This window comes from Patagioenas fasciata, chromosome 8, assembly GCF_037038585.1.
Source record: "Patagioenas fasciata isolate bPatFas1 chromosome 8, bPatFas1.hap1, whole genome shotgun sequence".
Lineage (NCBI taxonomy): Eukaryota > Metazoa > Chordata > Aves > Columbiformes > Columbidae > Patagioenas > Patagioenas fasciata.
In genome coordinates this window covers 17,482,255-17,505,436 of record NC_092527.1, presented here as the reverse complement: position 1 = coordinate 17,505,436, position 23,182 = coordinate 17,482,255, and the positions used below count along the sequence as shown (strand labels likewise).

At 44.0% G+C, this 23,182-nt stretch overlaps 2 protein-coding genes across 4 annotated transcripts in view; one reads left to right on the top strand and one right to left on the bottom strand.

The window, feature by feature from the left end:
* The first annotated feature begins 3,839 nt into the window (after positions 1-3,839).
* LRIT2 (leucine rich repeat, Ig-like and transmembrane domains 2) lies at positions 3,840-8,652 on the top strand. Its single transcript, XM_065842831.2, has 3 exons — positions 3,840-4,241; positions 4,579-5,360; positions 6,446-8,652. Exons 1-3 carry the CDS (start codon positions 4,132-4,134, stop codon positions 7,255-7,257), a joined length of 1,704 nt encoding a protein of 567 aa, XP_065698903.2. The 5' UTR covers positions 3,840-4,131; the 3' UTR covers positions 7,258-8,652.
* A 743-nt stretch (positions 8,653-9,395) lies between these two features.
* Positions 9,396-23,182, bottom strand: part of CDHR1 (cadherin related family member 1) — a 45,964-nt gene continuing 32,177 nt past the window's right edge. For 2 of the 3 annotated variants that reach the window (XM_065843740.2, XM_071811760.1), the window contains 4 exons: positions 23,100-23,167; positions 20,236-20,464; positions 19,074-19,328; positions 9,396-12,029 (listed from right to left, as the gene is read on the bottom strand). In XM_065843740.2, the coding sequence (XP_065699812.1) occupies positions 11,478-12,029; positions 19,074-19,328; positions 20,236-20,464; positions 23,100-23,167 (1,104 nt within the window). In that variant the 3' untranslated portion in view covers positions 9,396-11,477. Of the gene's footprint in view, positions 12,954-19,073; positions 19,329-20,235; positions 20,465-23,099; positions 23,168-23,182 lie in introns of all 3 variants that reach the window. The other variant, XM_071811761.1, reaches the window with a different exon arrangement.

The following is a 23,182-nucleotide window of genomic DNA, read 5'->3' as shown; positions in this document are numbered from 1 at the left end:
GAAGAATGATTTTGAAAGCATTGCAATAGTAAAATAATATCTAAAGGTTAGAAAGCTCCTGAATAAGCTGACATCAATGACTCTCAATGTTGGAAGTGTTCTGAGAATGTCTGAAAATTTTCAGGGTGTATGTAATCAATGGTCAGCGCTACAGTACTGTGGCTTAGTGGGCACCTCACCAGATTTAAAATCCATTAACAGAAGATGCAAATTGTTGCCCAAAACAAAGCAAAGGAATTGTCCCCCATTTTACTTTCCTATTAAAATTAGAAAGAAAAAAAAAATAGTAATTGCCAGCAAAGGTTCAAACTGATAAGAGGTGTGTACGCCCCAGAGTGCAGGACCAGGAGCTCCTCAGAGCCTTGGAGCAGTGCCCGTGTTTCCCAAGAGCCCGGGGCTGCTGGTGGGGACATGGGGCTGCGGTCACACCCATCACAGCTCGGTCACACCCCACGGGAGCATGCTGGCCCTCTGCTCCTGGTTTTGGCATGGGAGACAGACTCTGCTCCTGCCCTGAGGTGCCCTGCATGAGAGACACAGCCTGGCCTTTTCTCCAGAGGGCGAAAGGGGTGGGTTGAGCCCTTTTACCAGCTCGCTGTGGGACTTGCTGTGGTGGGGCTGGAGCTGCAGTGTCCCGAAGGACCCTGCCAGAGTTACTAAAAAAAATTGGGAAAAGACTTTCAATTTTGTACAGATGTTGTTGTCGAAGGCTTGTGGAAGAAAAGTCTTATTTACCTTTTTTAACATCACCTTCCTCTTCTTTAAAGCTGCTTTTTCAAGCTTGTACCGTTTGGTGTAACACACATTGTATCTGAAATACCCAACTGTAGCCTTTGCCTCATATGTCCTCCCCAGCAGGGTTTTCTAACACTGATATCCCTGGCAGAGAGACTGTAAAGCATACATCTGGACTTGATTTCGTAGAGACCTGTGTGTGCCTGTCCTTTCAGGATGGAGTTTGACTCCCTTACCATTGCTGGGAGCACGCAGTGGGCTCCTTTCGGCATTTGCTTGGGCAATCAGCGCAGTCTCTAATACTCCATTTCTCATAGATTAACAGGCAATGTCTCTATGGTGATTTATTTTGACAGCTTGGGTTTTAGACAGCTTGTTCTGCATTTTGGCTTTGGCCACAATGCCACATGACATTAAAGAGGAGCTGAACTGAGTGGACAGCTGCTGTCACAAAAGTGACCGTTACATTTATAGGCAGATATAAACTGGGGTGCATTAAAAAGGAAAAAAAAAAAACAACAAACCATTGCAGTACAAAACACAAATATAATGTCTGCAGCTAAAACTGTTTGGGGGGATTCTCCTCTCCCTCTCCTCCCACTCCTCTCTCCTCTCCCACTCTCCTCTCTCCCTCTCCCTCTCTTTTTTAATCTTACTCCTCTATTCTCCTCCTTCCTTGTCTCCTCTCATCTTTTTTTTATATCTTCTTTTCTCTTCTGTTCTCCTTTCTTCTTTTCTTTATTTTTCCCCCCTCTACTCTTTTCCCCTATTTCATCTTATTTTCTCTTGTCCTGTCTTATTTTTTCTATTTTATCTTCTCCTCTATTTTTTCCTCATTTTTTTTTTCTATAATTAATATAGAGATACTCACATGACATTTTACTTGCTGCATCCCAGGACGCTGGGCATTATACACCTGTACTGTGCCCAGAGATGTACATGGAGAGAACCCACTAATAGTTTTTAACTCCATGTATAATACTTTTGATGAAAGACTAATTTTTTTTTTTTTGAGCTGTGACTTAGAAGTCACATACTCCCTGTGGGATGTGAAGGTTGCAAAAGAGGTGGTTTCTGTGTAAGCAAAGGCAATCATGAAATCCTGCAACATCTCCCAGGTGTTTGCCCACCAGTTCATTTTGCTGATTTACCTTGACAGTGAAACACCTGTTGATCTAAAAGCTGCAGAATCAGCTTTATGTCTTCCATAGGTGTATAGCAGCTGTGCTATTGCATAAATGCAGAGAGCCATGTATACCTCTAAGCAGTCACACTATAAATATTTTTCTATTCTGGTCTCATAGGTTAGAGGTTAAGTAGGTTCAGGCTAATCTTGATTTATGACCCAGCTTCACACGTCCTGGCGGTGAGATTAGTCTCTTTTCCGGTGGCAAGCTGCCTTCTGCAGGCTGTAAGGAAGCCCGTATACACTAGATGGCCCCAGAATCCTGCAGTGCTGCTTGGAAAGTGTAACTAAAGCCTGCCCTTTTGACTAAAAAAGCCCCAACATTACTCAAAATGCTGTCTCATAGAATTATTTAGACTGATTTTTTTTTTTTTTCACGGTGACAGGCAATGGCACATGTTTTTCAGAGATGCCAGCAAATAGCACTGAAATTTATATTTATACAATAGAGATTAAATAAGGTACTGTTTTCTTAGAGAACATCAAAACTGGCTGTAGCTACGTTGTTGTTTTCATTACCGATGTGTAAGAATGGAGATAGTGGGGGGGCTGGGGGAGGGGTGAAGTTGTTTCACAGGAAAAAAATTCTGCCATATTTTTCTGTGACAAAACAAATAAGTATGAGAAGTAGAACTTGTGTTTCTCATGTGCAATAGTGCACCCTGCAACAACCTGTGGCCAGGGATTGGTGCCTGATTGATTCTGCAGTACAAATTTCACTGACAAAATATCTGGCCCTTACTAGTGTTTTTATGCCTTGATAAATGCCATTAAAACACAGGAGATTGAAAAAGAACAGAAAAAAAAAAAAAAAGGAAAAAAAGGAGGAGAAACGAGAAGAGGGGAAAAAGGGAAAGGAAAGGAAAGAAAGGAAAGGAAAGAAAAGAAAAAAGAAAAGAAAATAAAAGAAAGAAAAGAAAAGAAGAGAAAAGAAAAGAAAGAAAAGAAAAGAAAAGAAAAGAAAAGAAAAGAAAAGAAAAGAAAAGAAAAGAAAAGAAAAGAAAAGAAAAGAGAAAAGAAAAGAAAAGAAAAGAAAAGAAAAGAAAGAAAAGAGAAAGAAAAGAAGAGAAAATAAGACAAAAGGAGAGAAAAAGTGAAAGGAGAGGAGAAAGGAGGAGAAATGAGGAGAAAAATAAAAGGAATAAAGAGGAGAAAAGAGAAGACAACAAAAGAGGAAAGGAGAAAAGACATAAGAAATGGAGAGGAGAAAATAACAGAAGATAAAAGAGGAGAACAGAAAAAGGAGCAAATGGGAGAAAGTAGAGGAGAAAAGAGGAGAAGACAGGAAAAAACAAGAGAGGAGAAAATGATGATAGGTGGGGAGGGGAAAAGAGAAGGAAAGAGAGAAAAGAGAAAAGGAAATAAGATAAAAGAGGAGGAAAAAGGCTGAAAAGAGGAGAAAAGAAAGGAAACTGTGGGGAAAAGACGGATGAAGAGGAGAAAAGTGGGGAGGAGAAGAAGGAGAGAGAAGAGAAGAGAAAGAGAAGAGAGAGAAGGAGAAAAGAGAAGAGAAGAGAAGAGAAGAGAAGAGAAGAGAAGAGAAGAGAAGAGAAGAGAAGAGAAGAGAGAGAAGAGAAGAGAAGAGAAGAGAAGAGAAGAGAAGAGAAGAGAAGAGAAGAGAAGAGAAGAGAAGAGAAGAGAAGAGAGAGAAGAAAGAGGAGAAGAGAAAGAAAAGAGAAGAGAAGAGAAGAGAAGAGAAGAGAAGAGAAGAGAAGAGAAGAGAAGAGAAGAAGAGAGAGAAGAAGAGAAGAGAAAAGAGAAGAGAAAAGAGAAGAGAAGAGAGAAGAGAAGAGAAGAGAAGAGAAGAGAAGAGAAGAGAAGAGAAGAGAAGAGAAGAGAAGAGAAGAGAAGAGAAGAAAAAGAAAATAAAAAAGAGAAGAAAAGAGAGATTAAGATGACAAACAGGCCTGGTTAACTATTTACAAGGGCTTGGGAACAGAGCTGGGTTTGGTTCCATCTTCATATTGGCAACCAAATAAATGTCTGGCAGAAACCCTGCAGCTAAAGAATAAATGCCAGGAGTAGTAGTCTCGGGTGATTTTTAGCACTTCGACACAAGCTATGAACCATACTACATCTCTTCTTGAGAGTCGGGTCCCCTGCAGGATTTATTTCTGCGTCAAGGAAGATTACAGCTAATAGGATTTGCCTCTTGGAGGCTCTTGGTATGTTTGGTGCAAACCCTGGTCATTGCTTTCTTAAAGGAGAATATGGACACTATTTGTCGTATTTTTCTTCTTCTTCTGGCCTTCCACAAGATAAACCCTTCTGTTTCGTCTTGTGTCACAGGATGTTCTTGTTCTCAAGACAGCTTTGGAAGGTAAGAACACTAGTTACCCTAGTTGTAGCACCAACAAAGCAGCTCGGCATGGTGTGCCTCCTCTAATATTTCAATAGTACTAGTTTGAGCATAGAATGAGCTTTCTCTCACTGTCCTGAGACAGGTAGTTGCATATGTAGCAGTTTTTATGACTTTATGTTATTTTTTGTGGGAAAATGGGTGTAAAACCCAGGGAAGGATGTATTTATGGCTTATGCATGCCCTGTATACAATAACTTATAATGATGCATGTGCTTGCAGACCTGTATATGAAACTGGTTTTTTAAGCTATGAACATGGTGTGCGACCTGGAGAATTTTCTGTTTTACCTCCGTAGGAGTTTGCTCTGCATGTCTGCACTGCTGAGGCAGATCCCTGCAAACATCCCTCAGGACATCCGGAAAATTAGAATAGAAAATTCTCACCTAACAGAATTGCCTCGTGGGTCTTTTGAGAATGTTAGTGCCTTGGAGTATCTCTGGCTCAATTTTAACAATATCACGGTGATGCACATCAAGAGCCTGGAATATCTGCCGGCTCTGAAGGAGCTACGCTTGCAAGGGAACAAATTAAGTTCAGTGCCATGGACAGCATTTCAAGACACCCCAGCTCTGAAAATCCTGGATCTGAAGCACAACCGGCTGGATGTCCTTCCAGAACATGCACTCCGCTATCTGCCCAACCTGACCTATTTAGATCTATCCTCAAATCAGCTTACTGTCATATCCAGGGATGTCTTCTACAGCTGGCCTGTCTACCAGAGAAGCCAGAGGGCGGAGGGGCAGATAGAAGCTATTTCCAACGTAGTCCTGGCCCTTCATGACAACCCCTGGATTTGCGACTGTCGCCTGCGGGGATTTGTCCAGTTTATCAAGTCGGTTGGCCCACCTATTATTTTGATGAATTCCTATTTAACATGCTCAAGGCCAAAATTCAGGGCAGGGAAGTTTTTTCATGAAGTGGAGCTCAACAGCTGCATGAAACCCCTGACCTCAGCCCTCGACACCAACCTGACAGTCCCAGTGGGGCTGAACATCACCCTGACCTGCTTTGTGCAAGGCAGCCCTTCCCCAGCCGTCTGGTGGACCTACGCACTCAAACTTTTAAGGGCATTTAATGGTAAGTAAAGCCTATTTTTTTAAGTTTATTTTTATTAAAAATTCATGTTCTGATAGTCTATTTACATAGGTCTTCAGGCCACAACAGTCACACCAGCACTCTGCCCCTTTAGAGCGTCACAGTTATTGTGGTGGAATAATCCAAATAATCTTACTCATCCTACATGTTTAAGTGCATCTGACCAGCATGAGAAGAGCTGCATCATGCAGGATATCAGTCAAAGATGAAAGGAGCACAGCCTCATTTTTACACAATTATTTTTATTTAGTAATAGCTCTTCTATCATGACACATGATGTAAGAACTATTAATAACACACCAGTCATACATATATAGTGATCTAGGTATATAAATTCATATATATTTACACTATAATATTATGTACTACATATATATATGCACACGCTCTCTATATAATTATATTTGTACATACGTGTGTTTGTAGGAGCGTGCACACACATATACACTTGTATACTTCTATACCATTCCCATATGTTTTCTCAAGTAATACCCACACAACCACAAAGTCCTGCAGCCCTCTTGCTTCTGTCCATTCACATTCTACAACAAAAACAATGGTTGTCATTGTCCATAAACTTTGCTTATTTGTATTAATTATTGAGGGTCTCTTAATATGAAGCTTTTTCTGCTTCCTCTCCATCCAGCTCAGCTCCTACACTCAGCTGACCTCACATTTATTTTTACTAAGAGCCTTCAATAGGACAAGTTGCTATTTTCATCAGGTAAGCTTGTAATGCACATGGGCACTACACAGGTTCTATGTGTTCCTAATAAGGCAGCCAGCTAAATAAGATAGCATTAGTCCTTAATCCTGGACTGATATTCGCTTTAAATGCAGCACTGTAGCAGCACTTGTGTATCTTGCCACAAGCACATGCTGCATTAAGTACATACAGGTTTTTCTCGACCACAGCCATATGCCCTTGTTTGGATGAGCGACAAGGTGTTTCTGCACTGTTCTGTACTGTTCTTAAAGCTGTATCTCACTTCCAGCCCAATGCTTCCTTGCTCCACATGCCTCTTTTGGCCTGAGACTTGTAAGCCTGACAATTTTTTTGCCTGCAGTGTCCACGGAGCCCATCAGCGAGGAGACCGTCCGCTCAGAGCTGCTTATCCCGGCAGCACGGCCAGGGGATGCCGGCATCTACACCTGCACGGCTGCCAACTTCTTGGGCAACACCTCAGTGGCAATCACCCTCCACGTGGGAGCCTCGTGGGCACCCACCACCCCCCCGGGCTGGGCCCCCATCGCCCCTGCTGAGCCAGGCACGCACGTAGAAGTGCGCATCGCCAAGCAGACAGTCTATGGCATCACCTTGGAGTGGTTTGCAGCAGCAGCTGCAGCAGCAGATCCAGGTGAGACCTGGTACACCCTCCTGGTAGGCCGCTACGATGCCGCCCAGAAGGACACCATCTACATTGGCCCTGGCGTCAACACCTACTCGGTGACCAACCTGCTGCCCGCCACCAAGTACGAGGTCTGCGTGGCCGTGCGCAACCAGGCGCCCCGCAAGGGCCAGTGCGTTGTCTTCGTCACGGGCAATGATGTCAGCCAGCTGGAGCAGCGTGAGAAGCTCATCCACATTATCGTCATTGTCTGCGCCATGGTGCTGGCTGTGCCTGCTGGCATGTATGCCTGCACAGCTGAGGCGCGCCCTGGCTGCCTGGCCCGCTGCTCCGGCGCCTGTCCCCGCCGGCGCCGTGGTGGCCAGGCACAGGCTGCTGGCAGCAAGGAGAGTACACTGGACAGCCTGCCTGCCGGCAGTGAGGATGGGCTCTGCCGCCATGAGGGCGGCCGTGGCACCCGGCAGCCCCCGGCCCGTGAGGAGCCTGGCAAGACCCGGCCACCCCACAGGAACAGCGCTGACCTCTACTAGTCCGGCTACAGCTGACCTTGAGCCTTGGTACGTGCTGGTTTTCTTAAAGGATCATGCAAGGAAGGCTCCGGGCTGCAAAGACTTGAGGCACAGCAGGGAGCACAACCAGGATTCGCAGCAGGATTGGGGAGCCCTGGGAATGGGGGCGCCCAGGCCATGCGGTGCTCCCACATCCCCCAAGCTGCCCTGCAGCACTGCCACGGAGCAATGCACACAAATACACAAGAAAATAAACATTAACAAAAAAAACCCAACAACCCACCAAACCAAAACCAATAGCAAGGCATGTAGCAAAAGGCCAAAGGTCTCCTCATGTTCACACACACAGGTGTGTCTTTATCTCACCCAGCAGGGGCAGGGGTGGCTTGGAGGGGCAGGGGAGGAGGGATCTTTTACTTGTGTCCAACCATATCTTAGAGAACAATTTTAGCTTCACACTAACACACTCCTTCTCTCTTTCTCTAAGACTAACGCACACATGCACACACATATGCGGTGCACACACACATCTAGCACCTATTGCCACACAAATGTTGTGTTAATATACTATTTTGAAAGTTAAGAACAAGAGCTGTTGAAAAATGAACAGTTTGTCTTTTGCAGGCAAACACTCAACTGCTGTTTTCCCTTCCACCCTCCCCTACCACTTGACTCCTCTATTCCAGGATGGTGCAATGGCTGCAGGGTGACACAGAAGGTACAGGGACACTCAACCTGAACCAGGCAGGAGGGACAAGTGGCTGGGGCAAGAGGGGCTGGTGGAGCCAGGGTTTGGGAGCTGAAGGTGCAAGCCAGGCACCTACCCCAAATGCAGACTGTCCACCTGCCCATCCTGCTGCTTTGCATCCAAAGCTTGCCTCCTTTCTAGAGGCAAAAAGCCCAAAATATGTGTGTAAAAGCAAACAGCTCCTACTCACCAAGCAGCTCATGCTGTGTTCCTCAGGTGTCTGACAACATGTGACTTATTTTCTTTTTCTTTTTTTTAGCGTCATACTTTCCAGCACAACCAAAGCACGTAGCTGATAGACCTGCAGCCCTTCTCCTATGTGTTGTTATAGTCCACCTCAAAAAGAAAAAAACTAGAGTAGAAACGTCACCTGCAAGCGGAGATAAAGCCTAATGTGAGCTTCACTATATGGCAGTTCAGCTTTCTAGTTGTATTTTGTTGTTGTTGTTTGTTGTTTTGTTTTTTTTTTTTTTTCCTCCTTTTTTCCATGCGTGTTTTCTGTGCCGTGTCTCCTCAGGCCCCACATTTCCTCCCCCAGCACCTCCTTCTGCTGTAACTGCACAGCTTTTGAACAGAGACCTGTTTTGTCAATGCTGATTTGGTGTTATACTTCAAGGGGGTTCCTAGTCTTGTCACTCTTTTAGTGTCAAAGTAATAAACCTTGTGGATTTTCAGAATACACAGGTATCTTCTGCTTCATTTCTAATTCTTGTACAGTTAAAAATTGGAAAGAAACCTGAATGCCAAGGAGCTCCGGAGTTTGTCTGCAGGGGGTCTGGAGCGGAGAGGAAGGGGCAGAAGCAGCTGGCCAAGTGAGGAGACATCTGAGTTCTGGAGAAACTCATGGGGAGATGGTGCATACAGGCTCAGGCTGGCTGAGGACCAGCCGGGGACTGTGTACAAGGGTGAGTGAAAAGCAAACCAGTGCCTGTAACTGGCCTTCTCCCGCCCCAGTCAACATGGAGGTACAACAGAAAAGTGAGACTGTAGAGAGACCTGCTGAATTACAGTAAGAATACAGCCATGGAAAGACAGAACATCCCATCTTCATGTGTAGAAAATTCATAATAAATCACGTACCCAGTGAGCGTTGGCATCAATCTAAACCTGCCACCTTGACAGGAGCCTTTCTGCCCCCGGGGCCATGCTGCTGTGGGCTGCAGAGCACAGCGGGTGCTTGGCCAGGGCCTGCCTGTGACCCTGCCTGTGCCCTGTGCCCCATGGCATCCTGCTTCTCACCTGCTTCCGGGCTGGTGTTGGCCAAAAACCACACAGCCCCTCTCCTGGCTCATGGCCCACAAAAGAGGCCATTTTGTCATCCTGGAAAGCAGTTGGGCTGCCTGTGCTCATGCAGTCACATAACAAGCAACGAAAGGGCACCACTGCCAACTGAAGCACACCATGCAGAGAATCACCTTTTTCAGGTTTATTTATCAAAAAAACAAACAAACAAACACCTGAATTTGATATACAGAGTAACTGGAAAAAAGTTTCACAACATAGTAATAAAACATCTTTATTCCCTCTTAAATATAATCTCTAAGACTGTAAGCCTATAATTCCTGTTAAATCTCACTTAACTAAATGGTCTTTATAGGCTTTCATCATTGGAGAATGAACATCAAATACTGGCTTCAATACATGGGGAAAACAGAAGCCTAGGGAATAAATCACAAACTTTTGGTACCTCAGGAAACATTGCAGAACCTGGTGGAGACACAACCAGCAGCAGGTGTGTGCTCATGCAGGCACCAGCAACGGGGCCGGGGGCCGCACGTCCCCTCCCTCTCGCTGGCTCACGGCCAGAGGACAAGGACGAGGTGACCACAAACAACACAAGACCCTGGACCTCATGCCATGCAGCGCCAGGAGGAGGGATAAGCAAAAGAACAGTGGAGGAAACAAGAGATGTGGCAGGAGAAGCTGTGGGAGCAGTGCTGCTGCCATGTCCCCCAGCCGGGACCCTGAAATGACAGTTGGAGAAGAGTCTCATGACCCCCTTGAAATAAGAGGGTTCCATCCTGTAGGGTTTGCTCCCCATCTTGATGTTCATGGTGCTGACCCATGACAGCATGGGTGCCCAGCAGGGCCAGGGCTCAGCCAGAGGGTGCAGGGTGTTGCTCCCCAGCCAGCTCAGTACATGCTGCCTTTCTCCCCAGGGGATGGGTAACAGCCAGTCCCAGCTGAAAAAGACGTCCTCAGGAACTAACATTAGGGAGAAACTGTGGGGTAGGATCCAGTGAAAAAAAGTGCTTTGCCTTCAGTGCCTTTTCGCAGGAAAAAAAAGTGTCTGCTGCCCCCCAAGTCCTCTCCCCACTCTTAACTGTTGCATAATTTGCTCAAAAATACTGACAGGACAAACCAGAATATTTTATGGAAATATTCTCATGAGTCCCTGGAGCAAGCCAGCAGGAGGAGTGATGAAATACATTCCCCATCACCTCCTGCTAGCAGTGTACAAAACCAAATGATCTTTCCAGACACTTCACTGACAAACACATGCAACTTTCCAGCACTTGTCTATACTTTTCACTTATCATTTTTCTCTTGGTTTTACCTTGTCTTCCCTGCTGCTTTAATCATGGCCTTCACCTGCGAGACCCCCCTCGTTAACGGACATGGTGTCAGAAGGAGGCCGTATCAAGCGAGCGCTGGTATTGAATTTCTGCACTCCAGTCTTGCCCCAGCTGGTCTAGGGAAGGCTGAGGTGACCTCTCGTTCTCTGATTAGCAGGCAAGTCCAAAGCAGAAGCAAAGTGCAGCATCATGTCAATGTGCTCTGGCAAAACCCAGCATAAGCTGTAGAAAAAATGAACTTCTCCAAGCCTGCGTTCTTACCTTGTGGGAATGAAGGTGCATATCGCTCCATCAGATGTTGCCAAGCACGTTGCGCCCTGAGGACACCAGGTACCACTGAGGACAGCAGGTACCAGCTACGTGCTACCCTTTTGCAGTGTCCAGCGTCATTGCTGTAGGAAACCTGCACATCGACTCAATGCTGGTGCCACAGCCAGGCCAACATCTTCAAAAGTGGGTCTAGGATTTAAAGTGATGGGTTTCTGAACACCTGAAACCCACCTGCCAGATCAGGTCAGAAGTGGCATCCTCCAGTGCCTTGGCTGCGGAGCACCTTGTTAAAAAAACAGGACTCTGGGTAGGGACCTCCAAAACAGGAACAACCTGAACCCCGTTCACTTGGAGAGACTGTGGCCAGCGCAAAGGTGCTCAGCACCTTGGTCAGATGTCTGCAGGGAGGGACCAGCATTGGGACATAAGATGAAGGAACTGCAGTCACAACCAGGCACAGAGGACAGCGTTTGCTATGGGTGGGGGGACTCTGTACCATGTAATACTTGGAGAAGGTGAGGGGTGGCTATCACAGCGAGAAGCTGCTCTCAGTTCACAGAGTGCTGACAAACATGAGGAAGACCACAGCACATAAATATATCCATGCACAGCCGCAGCCCGCAGTATCTGGGGGCTGCCAAGGGCACCTAGATGTGGGGGTCACCAATAGCTGCATTCCTCTTCTCAAACTTCATTTTGAGCTCTGACACAAGGGCGTTGTGAGCACTGCCATGACCTCTGTTCTTCAGCTGCTTGTTTATAAATTTGGGAGTGAGGGAGCCAGACACAGTTGGCACCCGCCACCCTGGGGCATCTCCTCTGTGAGCCAGGATGGGGGGCGGCGGGGGCGAGGGGGCAGTCGGTGGCATGGGGGCAGCCTGGACATTGTTGTTGCTGTTCTCGTTGTGTAGGCTCTGGGCATCATCCTCAACGACAAACTTCTCTGCAGCATTGCTGGGCCTCTTGAACTTCAGCCACTCCATCCTGACTGTCCGGGACTGTGGGGTCTGTCTCTTTTTTATGATCCGTCTTACCGGCATGATTTTGTTGGACCGCTTATTGCGCCAGAACATGGCAGTAGAGATCATGATAGTTATCAGCACCATTATGCCCATGACACCAGCTAGCACTCCTAAGGCTTTCATTGGGTTATCTTTAGTTTGCATCAAAAAGGCGGCCATAGGCCCTTTGTGAAGAGTCTGTAAAAGAGTACAAAGAAAACACGTGACTTACTCTATGGGACAGACAGTGAGCTAGAACTTTCATTTGTCCAAAATATGTTAACAAGCAGGGCTGACTAATGGAAGTTGTCTCTTAAAAAAATGACAGTCAAAGAGCCAGTCCGGGTTCGGAGAATTTGAATGGAGCAGGTGACTTAGTAAGCATTACGGTATTGTGAGATGGACAGCTGCTGAACACAAAATATAAGCCAAATATTACTGCCAAATTAGGGCGGATTCCTGTGTGTTACCATAGCGTTTGTTTAACTTGCAAGAACAGAGCAAGAAAATAACTGGCTCCAGGATCTGCAGCTGTATTGTTGTACTACATTTTAGAGTTAATTTCCTAGGAATAATACTGCTGAACCCAAACAGTTTATGACTAGAAAATGATCTTTAAAAAACAGTTGCAGATGATACGGTGATGCAGTTTATAGGACTATTACTAAACATGGCATTAAAAAGACTATGAGAAAACTTCACTTTATAAAATTACAGTGTAGAAATGAGTAGCTAGCAGGTCTGTGCTGCATTCTGTTTTCAAGTACTCTTTTACAGACATAACAAAACTCTTTGAGGTAGGGTTCATGAGTAGAGCTAAAGAGCTTTGTTTTTAGAAATGAAATAAGCAGTAACAGAAGCTACATATGGCATATTAAGGACAAATGAGTGGCCAGTTCACTTTGCAGTTTAGCACACTGTGTGTCTTGGACGTCCCCGTATAATTTTGCGGATTTTGCCCTGTGGATGGAGCCTGGATCTTTTCACACTTTTCCAGTACATGATGGTGGAGATCACCATTGTTACAGAAATGGTGGAAAGGACGCCACTCGTGCAAATTCCAAATATTGTCCATGGACGCTTCTTGAGGCCTAAAATATAGGATTTTACCCTGTTCTTGATCTGGAAATATCAAAAATAAGAGAAATGGTCAACCCTCACGTAGTTATATTTTAAATAGGCCAGTATCTATTGTAAATACAAATAGAGAACTAGGGTAAAATGTGTACAGGATAGAAAGCATGTAAAATAAAGGGAGCTAAGTGTTGAACTAGGCACAGGAGAGGAGACAGTTGCAATGACATGGAGCTTAATCCAGAAACACTAAAAGAAGTTTGGAAGCACATATAAACACTTGGCTGAACAGGAACAAAGGGTATCAGCACAGCACACAGATCATGTTTAATCATGGCTTATTCCAGCTTTGGACTACATTTCCAAGATAAGTTCATGATGAATACAAGCTTCTGCAAGGGTCTCAGTGTTGTGCAGGTCCAGGAGTTCATTCAGAAATGGCACATTCATGAGCAAGTTTGTTTACCAAGAGCTGGTCATAAAGCTACGTGTGGCTGTGGAGAGACAGGGCTACCCACCGTGCCCCACTCCGCTGACCTTGACTCCAGGAGGGAATCATCACCCAACTTGGCATGTATAGTAACAGGTTATCTGCATTTTTAGTCAGTGGTCTAAGCTCCCACCTTTTAGTCAATGGGGACAAAATGACACCTCCAGAGTGGTAGTCATTACATGCTAAAATAGCTATCAAAGACAGAGAGTATCAGGAGAACCTTGTGACTAGCTTGGACTGGAACCTCTGACTTTTAGATATTTAAAGTAAGATCAGATGGACTTCCCTGTATGACTCTACACGAGGATGCTCATATCTTTACCCTCCCCAGTCTGTAGAGGGAGATGACTAAGAATATCCTTAAAGGATGCTTCAGAGTTATCTCTTGTCATGTGTTACACAGGAACACTATTTTTACATCAAATCCCTAAACTTAGTGAATATAAACTCATTAATTTACACCCCATTGTCTTCACTTCTGTATTTTCACAACCTACCTCAGACATATTATCCAAGACCCTCTTCCGCTACCCTGAATGCTTCCTATTGCCAAAGAGAAATGGGTAAAGAAATGCTATTGAATCTCGTGGACCACGTTACCTTACAGGTAGCAAACAATATTAATAATTTTTCTGTGCAAAGAGATTTTCTATTAATTACTTAGGAATGGACTTAAGCTAGAAGCCAAAAGCAGAGCAGCCCAGTACTTTGGAGGAACTTGGATTCACATCACCTTTGCTGTTCTGCATTACATGGATTTTGTGTATTTAAACCCCATCAGATGACAGAAATTCAACCCTGGCTTACTTCATGTGAAAGTCTAATGAATTAAGTGTGAGATAAACGTGAGTAAGTAGTACATGACCTGAAATAAGTCCACTTGTTATGAGTGCAGTCAACATCTAATTTGTAGGAAGGCACTGATGGCTAAATAGTATAGGATCAACACAAGGAAAAAGATGACATACACTTAAGAAGATGCTATATCTCAGTAACAGTTATTTGACCAGCTGTTTGAAAACCTTGAATAAATGGGATTAGCCACAAGTACGTCTCTGTGTTGCCAGTGCGTAACAGTTGCAGGAGTAAAAAATGGTGGAAATGATATGAGGAGTTTCAGAACTGAGCTTTGTTCAACTCCCCCTTGTCTCACCAAATTTGACACCTATTCAGAGCTTCCAGTTATGAAGAGGTGATTAATACCAAAACTAATACCATTAATAGTTAGCTGTTTCAGCCTGCATTCTCGTTACTGAGTCTGTCCTATACAAAACTTTGCCTGAAACCAGCCTTGGGTAACAACTCTTGTATAATGTCTGCTTATGTAAAGTGCCTTTGTCACAAAAAAGCTTTGTGATCTTGTCTGTGCCATCACAGTGGCCCAGTCAGTTAACACACAGACCAGGGCAAGGGAGGCCTGAGCAGTGAAAGCCTGGGAGATTTGGACACTGCAGTTGAAGCGCTTTGGCTCTCAGCACTACCCTGCATGTTCAAAACACCTTCAAGTCATTGTATTGACTACCAACAGTGTCTCAGAACTGGGTCCACAAACAGTGCCACTATGCAATTTATTTAGCTGTTGTTTCTTCCTAAGAGTCATGCTACATTTTGAAGAGTACTGATTTTTCTTGTACACAAAATAAAATACAAAATAAAAAGAAATGAAATCTGCTATGGGAAGCACTGTCATATCTCTGTGGGCCAAAATCTGGAAGAAACACACTCTCAATGGCCACCAAAGGAGTTAAAATACCACTGCTCACAAAAGATAATGCTCTGCTGTTTTTCTGCTCTGACTTGACAGTTATAATGTGCACTGGCCCAGAGAAGAGTTGGGGACAATTATAGGGTTACAGAGCCACGGCAGAAGTTTGGAAGCAGCTAAGCTGTTTCTATCAGCTCCAAGAAAGGAGAAGTCCAATCCTGGGACAAGAATACAACTTAAAGGATTAAAACAACTGCTTGGATTAAAAGATGTCATCACCTATTTTTTATTTAATGGGCATGTTTGGTCCCTTACAGAACCCTGGTGACTGTCCCCTGCAGAGAAGCTCCTCAGCCCAAGGCCTGCAGGTTGTTCAAGTGTCCAGTGGTCACTGGGGCTCCCCAGCTTTGGCGAGGCTCCAACATTGATACATGCTTTTGAAGATGGTTTCATAAGACGCAGCACTGTGCAGTTTCAATGTAAACAGATGCGTTCAGACTGCGTACCTGGAGGGCGGGCTGCAGAAGATACCCCTCTGCAGCACAAGGGGCTTGTTCCTGCCATCCTTCCTCCTTGGCTTCCTCCTCAGAAACCTGAGTTTACCAAAGAGGATGCCCATGTCTCTCTTTGCTACTGAAATGGTGATTTATTTCCTCTCTTCTTCTCTCTCCTGCTGCAACAGTTTACAGTGTGCAGACATCCACACCTCCGCAGCTTCTCAAGAGCCTTTCATAGTGGAGTGAGCAGAACCAGTGGGCAGTGTATCCACAAGTTGGACACTACGGGATTGCGTGGTTGAGCTGTTCAGCCACGAGACCAGCTAAGGCTCACCAGCTATATTTAGAAGACTAAGTAAGTAGGTGAAGCTGTTAAGAACCCAGGCTATCAGAGATTACAGACAACTTGGGCTGCGTCGACTTGAGCAAATGGATCTGTACAATGAACTAGCTGGTTCTGAGGAGCCCAGTTCTACACATTCAGCATTTCTGGGGTTTTGCTTGAGATTGGTCTAGGCTGGTTGCAGGGGCAGGCTGCCTGCTAATGCCAAAGCATGCTAGGTGTGCTCCTCAAACACATTTTCGACTGAAAGAAGTCCGCTTTGTGTGCCTGGAGTTATCTGAGCTATCCCACAGTATGTGGGGATGATCAGGAGATTTGCTTCAGAAGTAACTCCTGATCTGAAGCAGAACACAAGCTGCCCCCTCCAGTGCTTATCCCAAAAAGCGGTGCTATCACCATACATGAAGGCTGCATTTACATCACTTTGCAAAACAAACATGAGCATGCAGTAAGACTTCTAAAATCAAACCAGCCTTCTCTGAACAATATTTTTAAAGGTCCATGTAACTGTGGAAAGAAGAGGCTAACTGCTCTGCAAATGTGGCAAAGGATGTTCAGTGCCATCAGCAACCACAGCTTCCCAGGCTGCAGAGTTAGTGTGAGAGGAGAAGATATCCACATTAATTCACAGAAGGTATTTGTTGAAGCTTTCAATTAGGGGACTCTAAAACTGAGACTCAGCAGCTATATTTAGAAGTCTAAATGAGTGGCCAAAGCTATTAAGAACCATAGATTATGCTGCTAAATGTGGACTTAAGCCTCAGTCCACCAAGAGGTGTAAATAAACGCCCCCAGATACTTGCAGAACCTCTGTGGAGTCATGAAGAGGAAGAGGGATTCCCCCATCCCAGCCTCAAGATCGGGAGTGGGAATCAGCTTTCCATTAAAATCTTGGGCAGCAGGAAGAGATTTTTGTGTGAGACATAAGGGTGAAAAAAGAACGGGTTTTTCAGCATGTGTTTCTGATTCTGTTGGGAGACGATAGGAGATTAACAGATGCCACTCAATACCAGTTTCCATAAAACCAGCCTCAGTTAAATTAAAAGGCCTCTGGAATTTTTTATCCCTGTATGATTCCAAGAGCAAAAGGTCCTTTTGATGTGCAATACTGCTGAACTTAGCCACAAGGCATCGATCTCGAAGGGCACAGCCTTGTGCTAATTGCAATGGTAAATGTTAATCAGAAAATATGCCTGTTTAATTACTTGGTGTGATTAACACTGCAGGAAACCTCTAGAGGATGCATTCAAAAATATCCTCTTTATCCAAAATCAGTAGCACATTAAATGCCCACCAAAAAGCTAACTAAAAGAGACTTTGTACAGTTGGAGCACAGAGGGATGAAATGTACATGTTGAACAGCTTCTGAGGGTGTGCGTGTACGTGCTGCCCCTATACCAAGAGATTGCCTTCTTCACAGAATTAGCAGGGGCTGTGCTGTCTCTGGGACATAAGGAGTGACCAAGGGTTTGAACACTGACACTGCACTCACTCACAAGGAAGCTGAAATTTGAGAGTGGTTTTTGCAAGGAGATGTGATGCTCTTGAAAAAAAACCAAAAAACCAACAAACCCAAAACCAAAAAAAACCCAAACCGACAACGACAAAAAACATCCCGCAAATAATTGCAAGCAATAGAAGAAGTAACGGAGGAATGTACGGAAGTTTATGGAGGATGTGATGTCAGATTAGGAGTGTGGATTCTGCTGAAAAGATGTACTCAAGTGAAGAAAGAAGATGCTGTTGCTGTCTTGGCCTCTTTGTTGGGACTTGGCAAGCAGAAGAGCATGGGAAGAAGTGAATAACAGTGTCAGAGGGGAATCCGTGTCTTCCCAGCCTTCTCTGTTTCCCTTTACACTTTACCAGGAGGGGCTCTCCCTCACCTTGTGCCAAATCTGTAGTCCTGGGGTGGGGGTTTAAAGGAATCACAAGGGACTTTTTAGGAGACTCCTCCTTTCATCAGGTGCTGACGTTGCTTCATGCACTAGAAGAAAATCCAGGAAACTCTTTATCCCAAAACATCAGCTGGTTCAGGGATAAACCATGTCCCCCAGCAGAGGAGATGCAGGGCACTCTCGCTCCCCTCGACACCCCTCAGCCCCGCACACGAACAGAGAGGTTACTGGTTCCCCTGGGAGGGGCGGGCAGGCTGCAGGGTATCACATACCTGCACCTGGTAAGGAGTATCAGTGGAATAACAGGGGATGGAGAGAACAGAAAAAGCCTGCCATAGATAAAGGAGAAGTGCATGCACTTTGACCAAAGAGAAGGCCAGCTGCTCCCTGTAGGAAGAGATTTGCATCTTTGCCCAATATGTGTGTGGTCCAGAGACTGTCAGTCTAATGATGCGTTTCTCATCTAGTTTAAAGCCCATTTCCTCCCTGTGGGTACCTATTTAAAGGCATGGCAAGGCGGTTACAATAAATAAGAATCATGCAAGCATGTGCTGCTCACCATAAATCACTGCTTGTTCTTTGGTTGACATAAAACTGGGCCTAACAGGAAACTCTCAACCTATGTGTGCTATTTTTTAGAGTCTTGTTGATTCATCTGCTAACAATACTGCAATTACTAAACCCGCATCCAAAATTCTGTGGACCTTAAAGCATTTCTATAAAGTTGTATCATTATTCCTATGTCACTTAGGTTGATTTGCAAAACTGGTCTGATAAATTTCACTCTCACCCCCTTTCCATTCACTTTTTGTAGGGGAAAAAGATTGGTTTTTTAATTCTGAATAAAATAAAAAAGTAGAAATTCAGCTGTCAGGATTTACCTTTACTCGCAGGAGTCTATATTCCTTAATTTGCATAGAACTCTAACAATCAAATGCAAGAAACTCATCTCCCAACCCCATTAAGCTCCTACCTTTGTACCTATGCAATTTCTCTGATTGAAAGGTCTGTTACATTTATGGCTGTAGAATCCAGCTTCACCACAAGGCTCTAGAAACACTCTACAAAACAGAGCTAGCAAGAAAGGAGAAACAATGGCTGGCAACTTTTTGGCTGTTCATTTCAACTCCTGAAGCATTTTTAAAGTAGTCTGAGAAATGAAGCAAGCAGTGACTACTTTTTGGTGCCTCTCAAGGATCATCTCACATAAGGATTTTACTAAAATGTTTGCTTACCTCCTCTGTGATATCAATCTTCAAAACTGCTGTGGTACTGAAGGACGGGGAGCCTCGGTCTTTGGCCTGCACCACCAGTGACCATATGCAGTCTTTGTTCTTTGTGATGTTGTGGATGATGTCCAGGGAACGGATATAGGATTTCAGCTTGATTTCCCCAGTGCTTTGGTCTATATCAAATACATTTGCTGGATCTGCTTGCATGATGGAATAATCCACAATGTTGTTGGGTTCTTCTGCATCTTGATCTATAGCCTGGTAGGGGAAGTGTAAAGAACATGGATGTTATTGTTTGTGTCTTTGCCTGAAGACAAAACACTAGAAGTTTCTGAATGTTCACTTCCAATAATACCCATGCTGTGAGATGACTGGGCTGTTTTTGTTTCATCTTGGAAACAATTTCCCCTTTTCTGGTATCAGCTATGCTACATTTTCTAGAGACAAACAGCAGGACTAGAGCTCTTTTTGTATACGTGATTTATATTTGAGATTAAATAAAATCAGAGGAAAAACTGAACCATAACCTATCTGTAGGATGCAAACAGTGCACTGCTGGGGAGTTTCTCACACAGTGTGGGGGACAAGTCTGAAGTGAATAGAGAACTATAGGTGCCTTGATTTTTGTGCTGTGGTATTTATTCTACTAACGTTAGGTGCTGTGTAATCACGCTTCACTGTATGCATCCAAATATCTGTAACACAGGATATTCTGCTCTTTAGCCTGTCAATTGTTATTGCATTTTTTAACCTCTTGTTCCACACTGGATCAATGAATACAATTCTGCAAAGCAAAGGGAAACGAGTTGTATGTTTGAGCACAAAGCCATGGCAGGAAGGTTAAGTATTCAAAACCCTGCACTTTCATTCACTCGTCTTATTTGTGCTTCTTATGATCACTGTATAATCCAGGGTCTTCTACCAGCTGATGGTTCAAATGCTGTAACAGAACTTTATCTTTTGCCTATAGAATTTGTTTCTCCTTCTCAGCAGTCTGTAAATAGTATCATTCCGTGCTTTAATCCATTTGTTACATACAAATGGATGTACAAAATAAAACCCCAGGAAAAGCCAACTTTCAGGCATTCATCATGATCCCTGAGCAATAAAAGGCAGAGCTGGAGCTTTTCCAAAGCACTTCGCAACACACTGTGTCATCTCTCACCTCTATCTTCACTGGTGACCCGATGATCATCGTCTTTTCCTGGATGTTTTCATTGAACTCTGGCGAGTGGTCGTTGACATCTAGCACAGTGATAAACACTTCAGCCAAGCTGTACTTCCCATCTGTGTCCTCTGCCTTCACATAGAAATTATACTTCGAGTTTACTTCAGCATCTAATACAGCCCAGGGCTGGGTGTAAATTATACCTGTTGATGGGTGGATTAGGAACCTGGAAAAGAAGCATGGAAAGACTGTTGAGTTTTTTGGTTACTTAATGTGTGTTTACAGCCTGGAGCAAAGGTTGGCTCTAAACATTGAAAAGTTGTGCCCAAAGACTGGAACTCTTCACCTCACTCCTGTCTACATATTTTTGCTAGTTCCTTTAGGCTTGAAAGCCAGAGAACTAACAGTGTCTGGTATTTTTCTATCTATTGTGCATTTCAGGTGCATTTTCTGTTAAAGCCTTTGTCCTCAGTAAATGCTCAGTGTGATGGCCTTCTCTCAGAGTGATTTCTTTGCATTAAAACATTAAGGAACTGTTGTTTTTTTGTTTTTTTTTCCAGTTTATAACTGCAATGTATTAGATCATGTCCTGCATATATTAAGATTGATTGATATCACCTCAATAGCTAAGGGAAGCATACTGCATATCATATTTAAGCTCTTTGCTTCTCAGAATGGGTAAGAAAAATGGCTGCTCTCAAATCCCCCAAAGTGCAGGACAAATTATCTCCTCCAAAAATAATCACTTTTCCATAGACTGGCCCTGGGATGGAGTGGGTGTTCAGATTTATCTGTACCAAGTTCAGTTCTACATATTTCTAATTACTAAGACGTTGTCAAAAGTGTCAGCCAAAAGCTTGGATTTATAGAGAAAATACCAACCCAGTGTCTTTTTAAAATGGACTGCCAGTGTAGGCTCCAAGCAGTAGGGTTTTTAACAGATATAAGGTTTTATATACCCTTTAAGTAACGTACAGGATAACAAAATGTTTTCTGTATTCCAACTGTGACTGCAACTGAGAGTGATTATAAAAGGGGCACTTTGAAACCCAGAATCTTCCATTGTTTTCATTACCCTGTTGAACACAAGTGTTGATGAAAGTCAAGACCTGGAGGTAGACAGAGCTGTGCAGACTCTTGGTAGGAAACAGTGCCCATGCTGAGTGTCTCCTTGGCACCCAACCCAGTTTAACCACGCAGAGAGGACTCTCATCACCCTCATTTTAGTGCAAGAACAGAAGCACTGAGATGTGAAGAGATTACAGCAGTGCACCCCACTCCCGCTGCCAGCTTGGATGTCGATTACCAGTGTAATGGTTTTATCTTCAACAGTTAACACAGTGTTCCTCTTACTCCAGTATAACTCATCTTTCTGTCAAGGCAACTGCATATCCACTGATGGAACCCCTGAGACAGAAAGAGTGATGCCTCTAATTGAAACTCTCAAATTTGCATCAGGCTCTGCGTTCAGCAGATCTGGAGGTCCCAGGGCTCGGAGACTGAGCCAGCCTTGCAGAGCCATGCCATTCTGGCACAAAGGAAAGAAAAAACACCCATACTCACAAAAGAAAAAAATAGCCTTCATAGCTTAAATTCTGCATTCAACAGCATAACAACAGTGAGTATGAGCATCCCCATAATTCCAATCAGAATAAAGTTGCACTCACATTTTTTTTTCTAAATCCTTCATCAACAACCTTCACAAGCTTCTTTGCACCAGCTGCTACATATTAAACCTAAGAGGTCTGCCTGCATGACATGACCTTTGCCTGCTTGTCTCTGCGCAGTTAGCAGCTGGCTTAAGGATTTAGTGAAGAGCTCAAAATAATCCATCCTGAAAATGCTCACATATGTGTATCCTTCTGGCTACAGAAGAGATTCACCCTTAACATCTTGGATTTTGGACTTTGATTGTGCCTCTTAAATGGCTTTCACCTTAAAAGGAAGAGTTCAGCTTTAACTCCAGGTGGATAATGTATGGAGAAAAATGGATTCTGGGGATGAGTGCCTGAAGAGCTCATTCATTTCCAGTATTCTGCCCTGCAGCCCCACCGTGTCCAGGAGCTGCAGGTTCCAGCAGTACTGTCTGTGATGGCAGGTGATGGTAGCCATGGCTGGGAGCCACGACCAGTGGGCCAAGACAGCTGCTGGGAGGGAAGCCACATGGGAAAAACCGGTGTTAAGGATGTTCTTACCTCAGCACCGTCCCCAAAGACAGGGAGAGGGAGTTGGACATCATTACAAAATCAAGTAAGCATCAGGTTACCTTCTTCCCTGATACAGGACTATTAGGTTTAAATACATAAAATACTTTGAACACCCAATGCAGCTGACCTCCAAAGCTAAAGTTTATATTCTTGAAAATCTTGTTGTCTTTGATTTATTCTGACAAGAGTTTAAACAGAACTATTTGTACAGCTATACGGAATGGGAAGGGTTTTTTTTTCTCCAGAATTGACTTTGCACAACAACCAGACCAAAACCACCAGTTTCTCTTACAAGTGTTTTTCAAATGGTAATTTAAAAGATCCTCTGTATTGGTACTTCAGCTGCCTTATGTCTCTTCGAGGGCTTCTGGGTAAAATTCCACGGGTTCATGAAGCAGATGTGTAATGATCACACTATAATTTTTTGGTTTTGTTTTGTTTTGTTTTGTTTTGTTTTTTCACAGAACTTACAAGGAACATGGCATAAATGTCCTTGGAAATGAGGAGGTCAAGAATGAGCCTGTTTTGGTGTGGGGTTTGTTTGTTTGTTTGTTTGTTTTTTTAGTGCCTTTAAAACTCTGCTTAGAGATATGTAGGCTCTGGTATTTTTGTTGTTGTTTTTGTTTTTTGTTTGTTTGTTTGTTTTTTACTTACAGATCTGCTCCAGTTCCATAGATGGAGTACTTGACTTCTCCCCAAAGTCCTGAATCTGGATCTGTAGCCTTAAGAAAACAAAA

Bases quoted from the DNA above. Each gene is read 5' to 3' on its own strand.
- LRIT2 (XM_065842831.2), top strand. From the start codon at position 4,132: ATGGACACTATTTGTCGTATTTTTCTTCTTCTTCTGGCCTTCCACAAG. The intron at 4,242-4,578 runs GTAAGAACACTA...TTACCTCCGTAG, and splicing joins TCTCAAGACAGCTTTGGAAG to GAGTTTGCTCTGCATGTCTG. The intron at 5,361-6,445 runs GTAAGTAAAGCC...TTTTGCCTGCAG, and splicing joins ACTTTTAAGGGCATTTAATG to TGTCCACGGAGCCCATCAGC.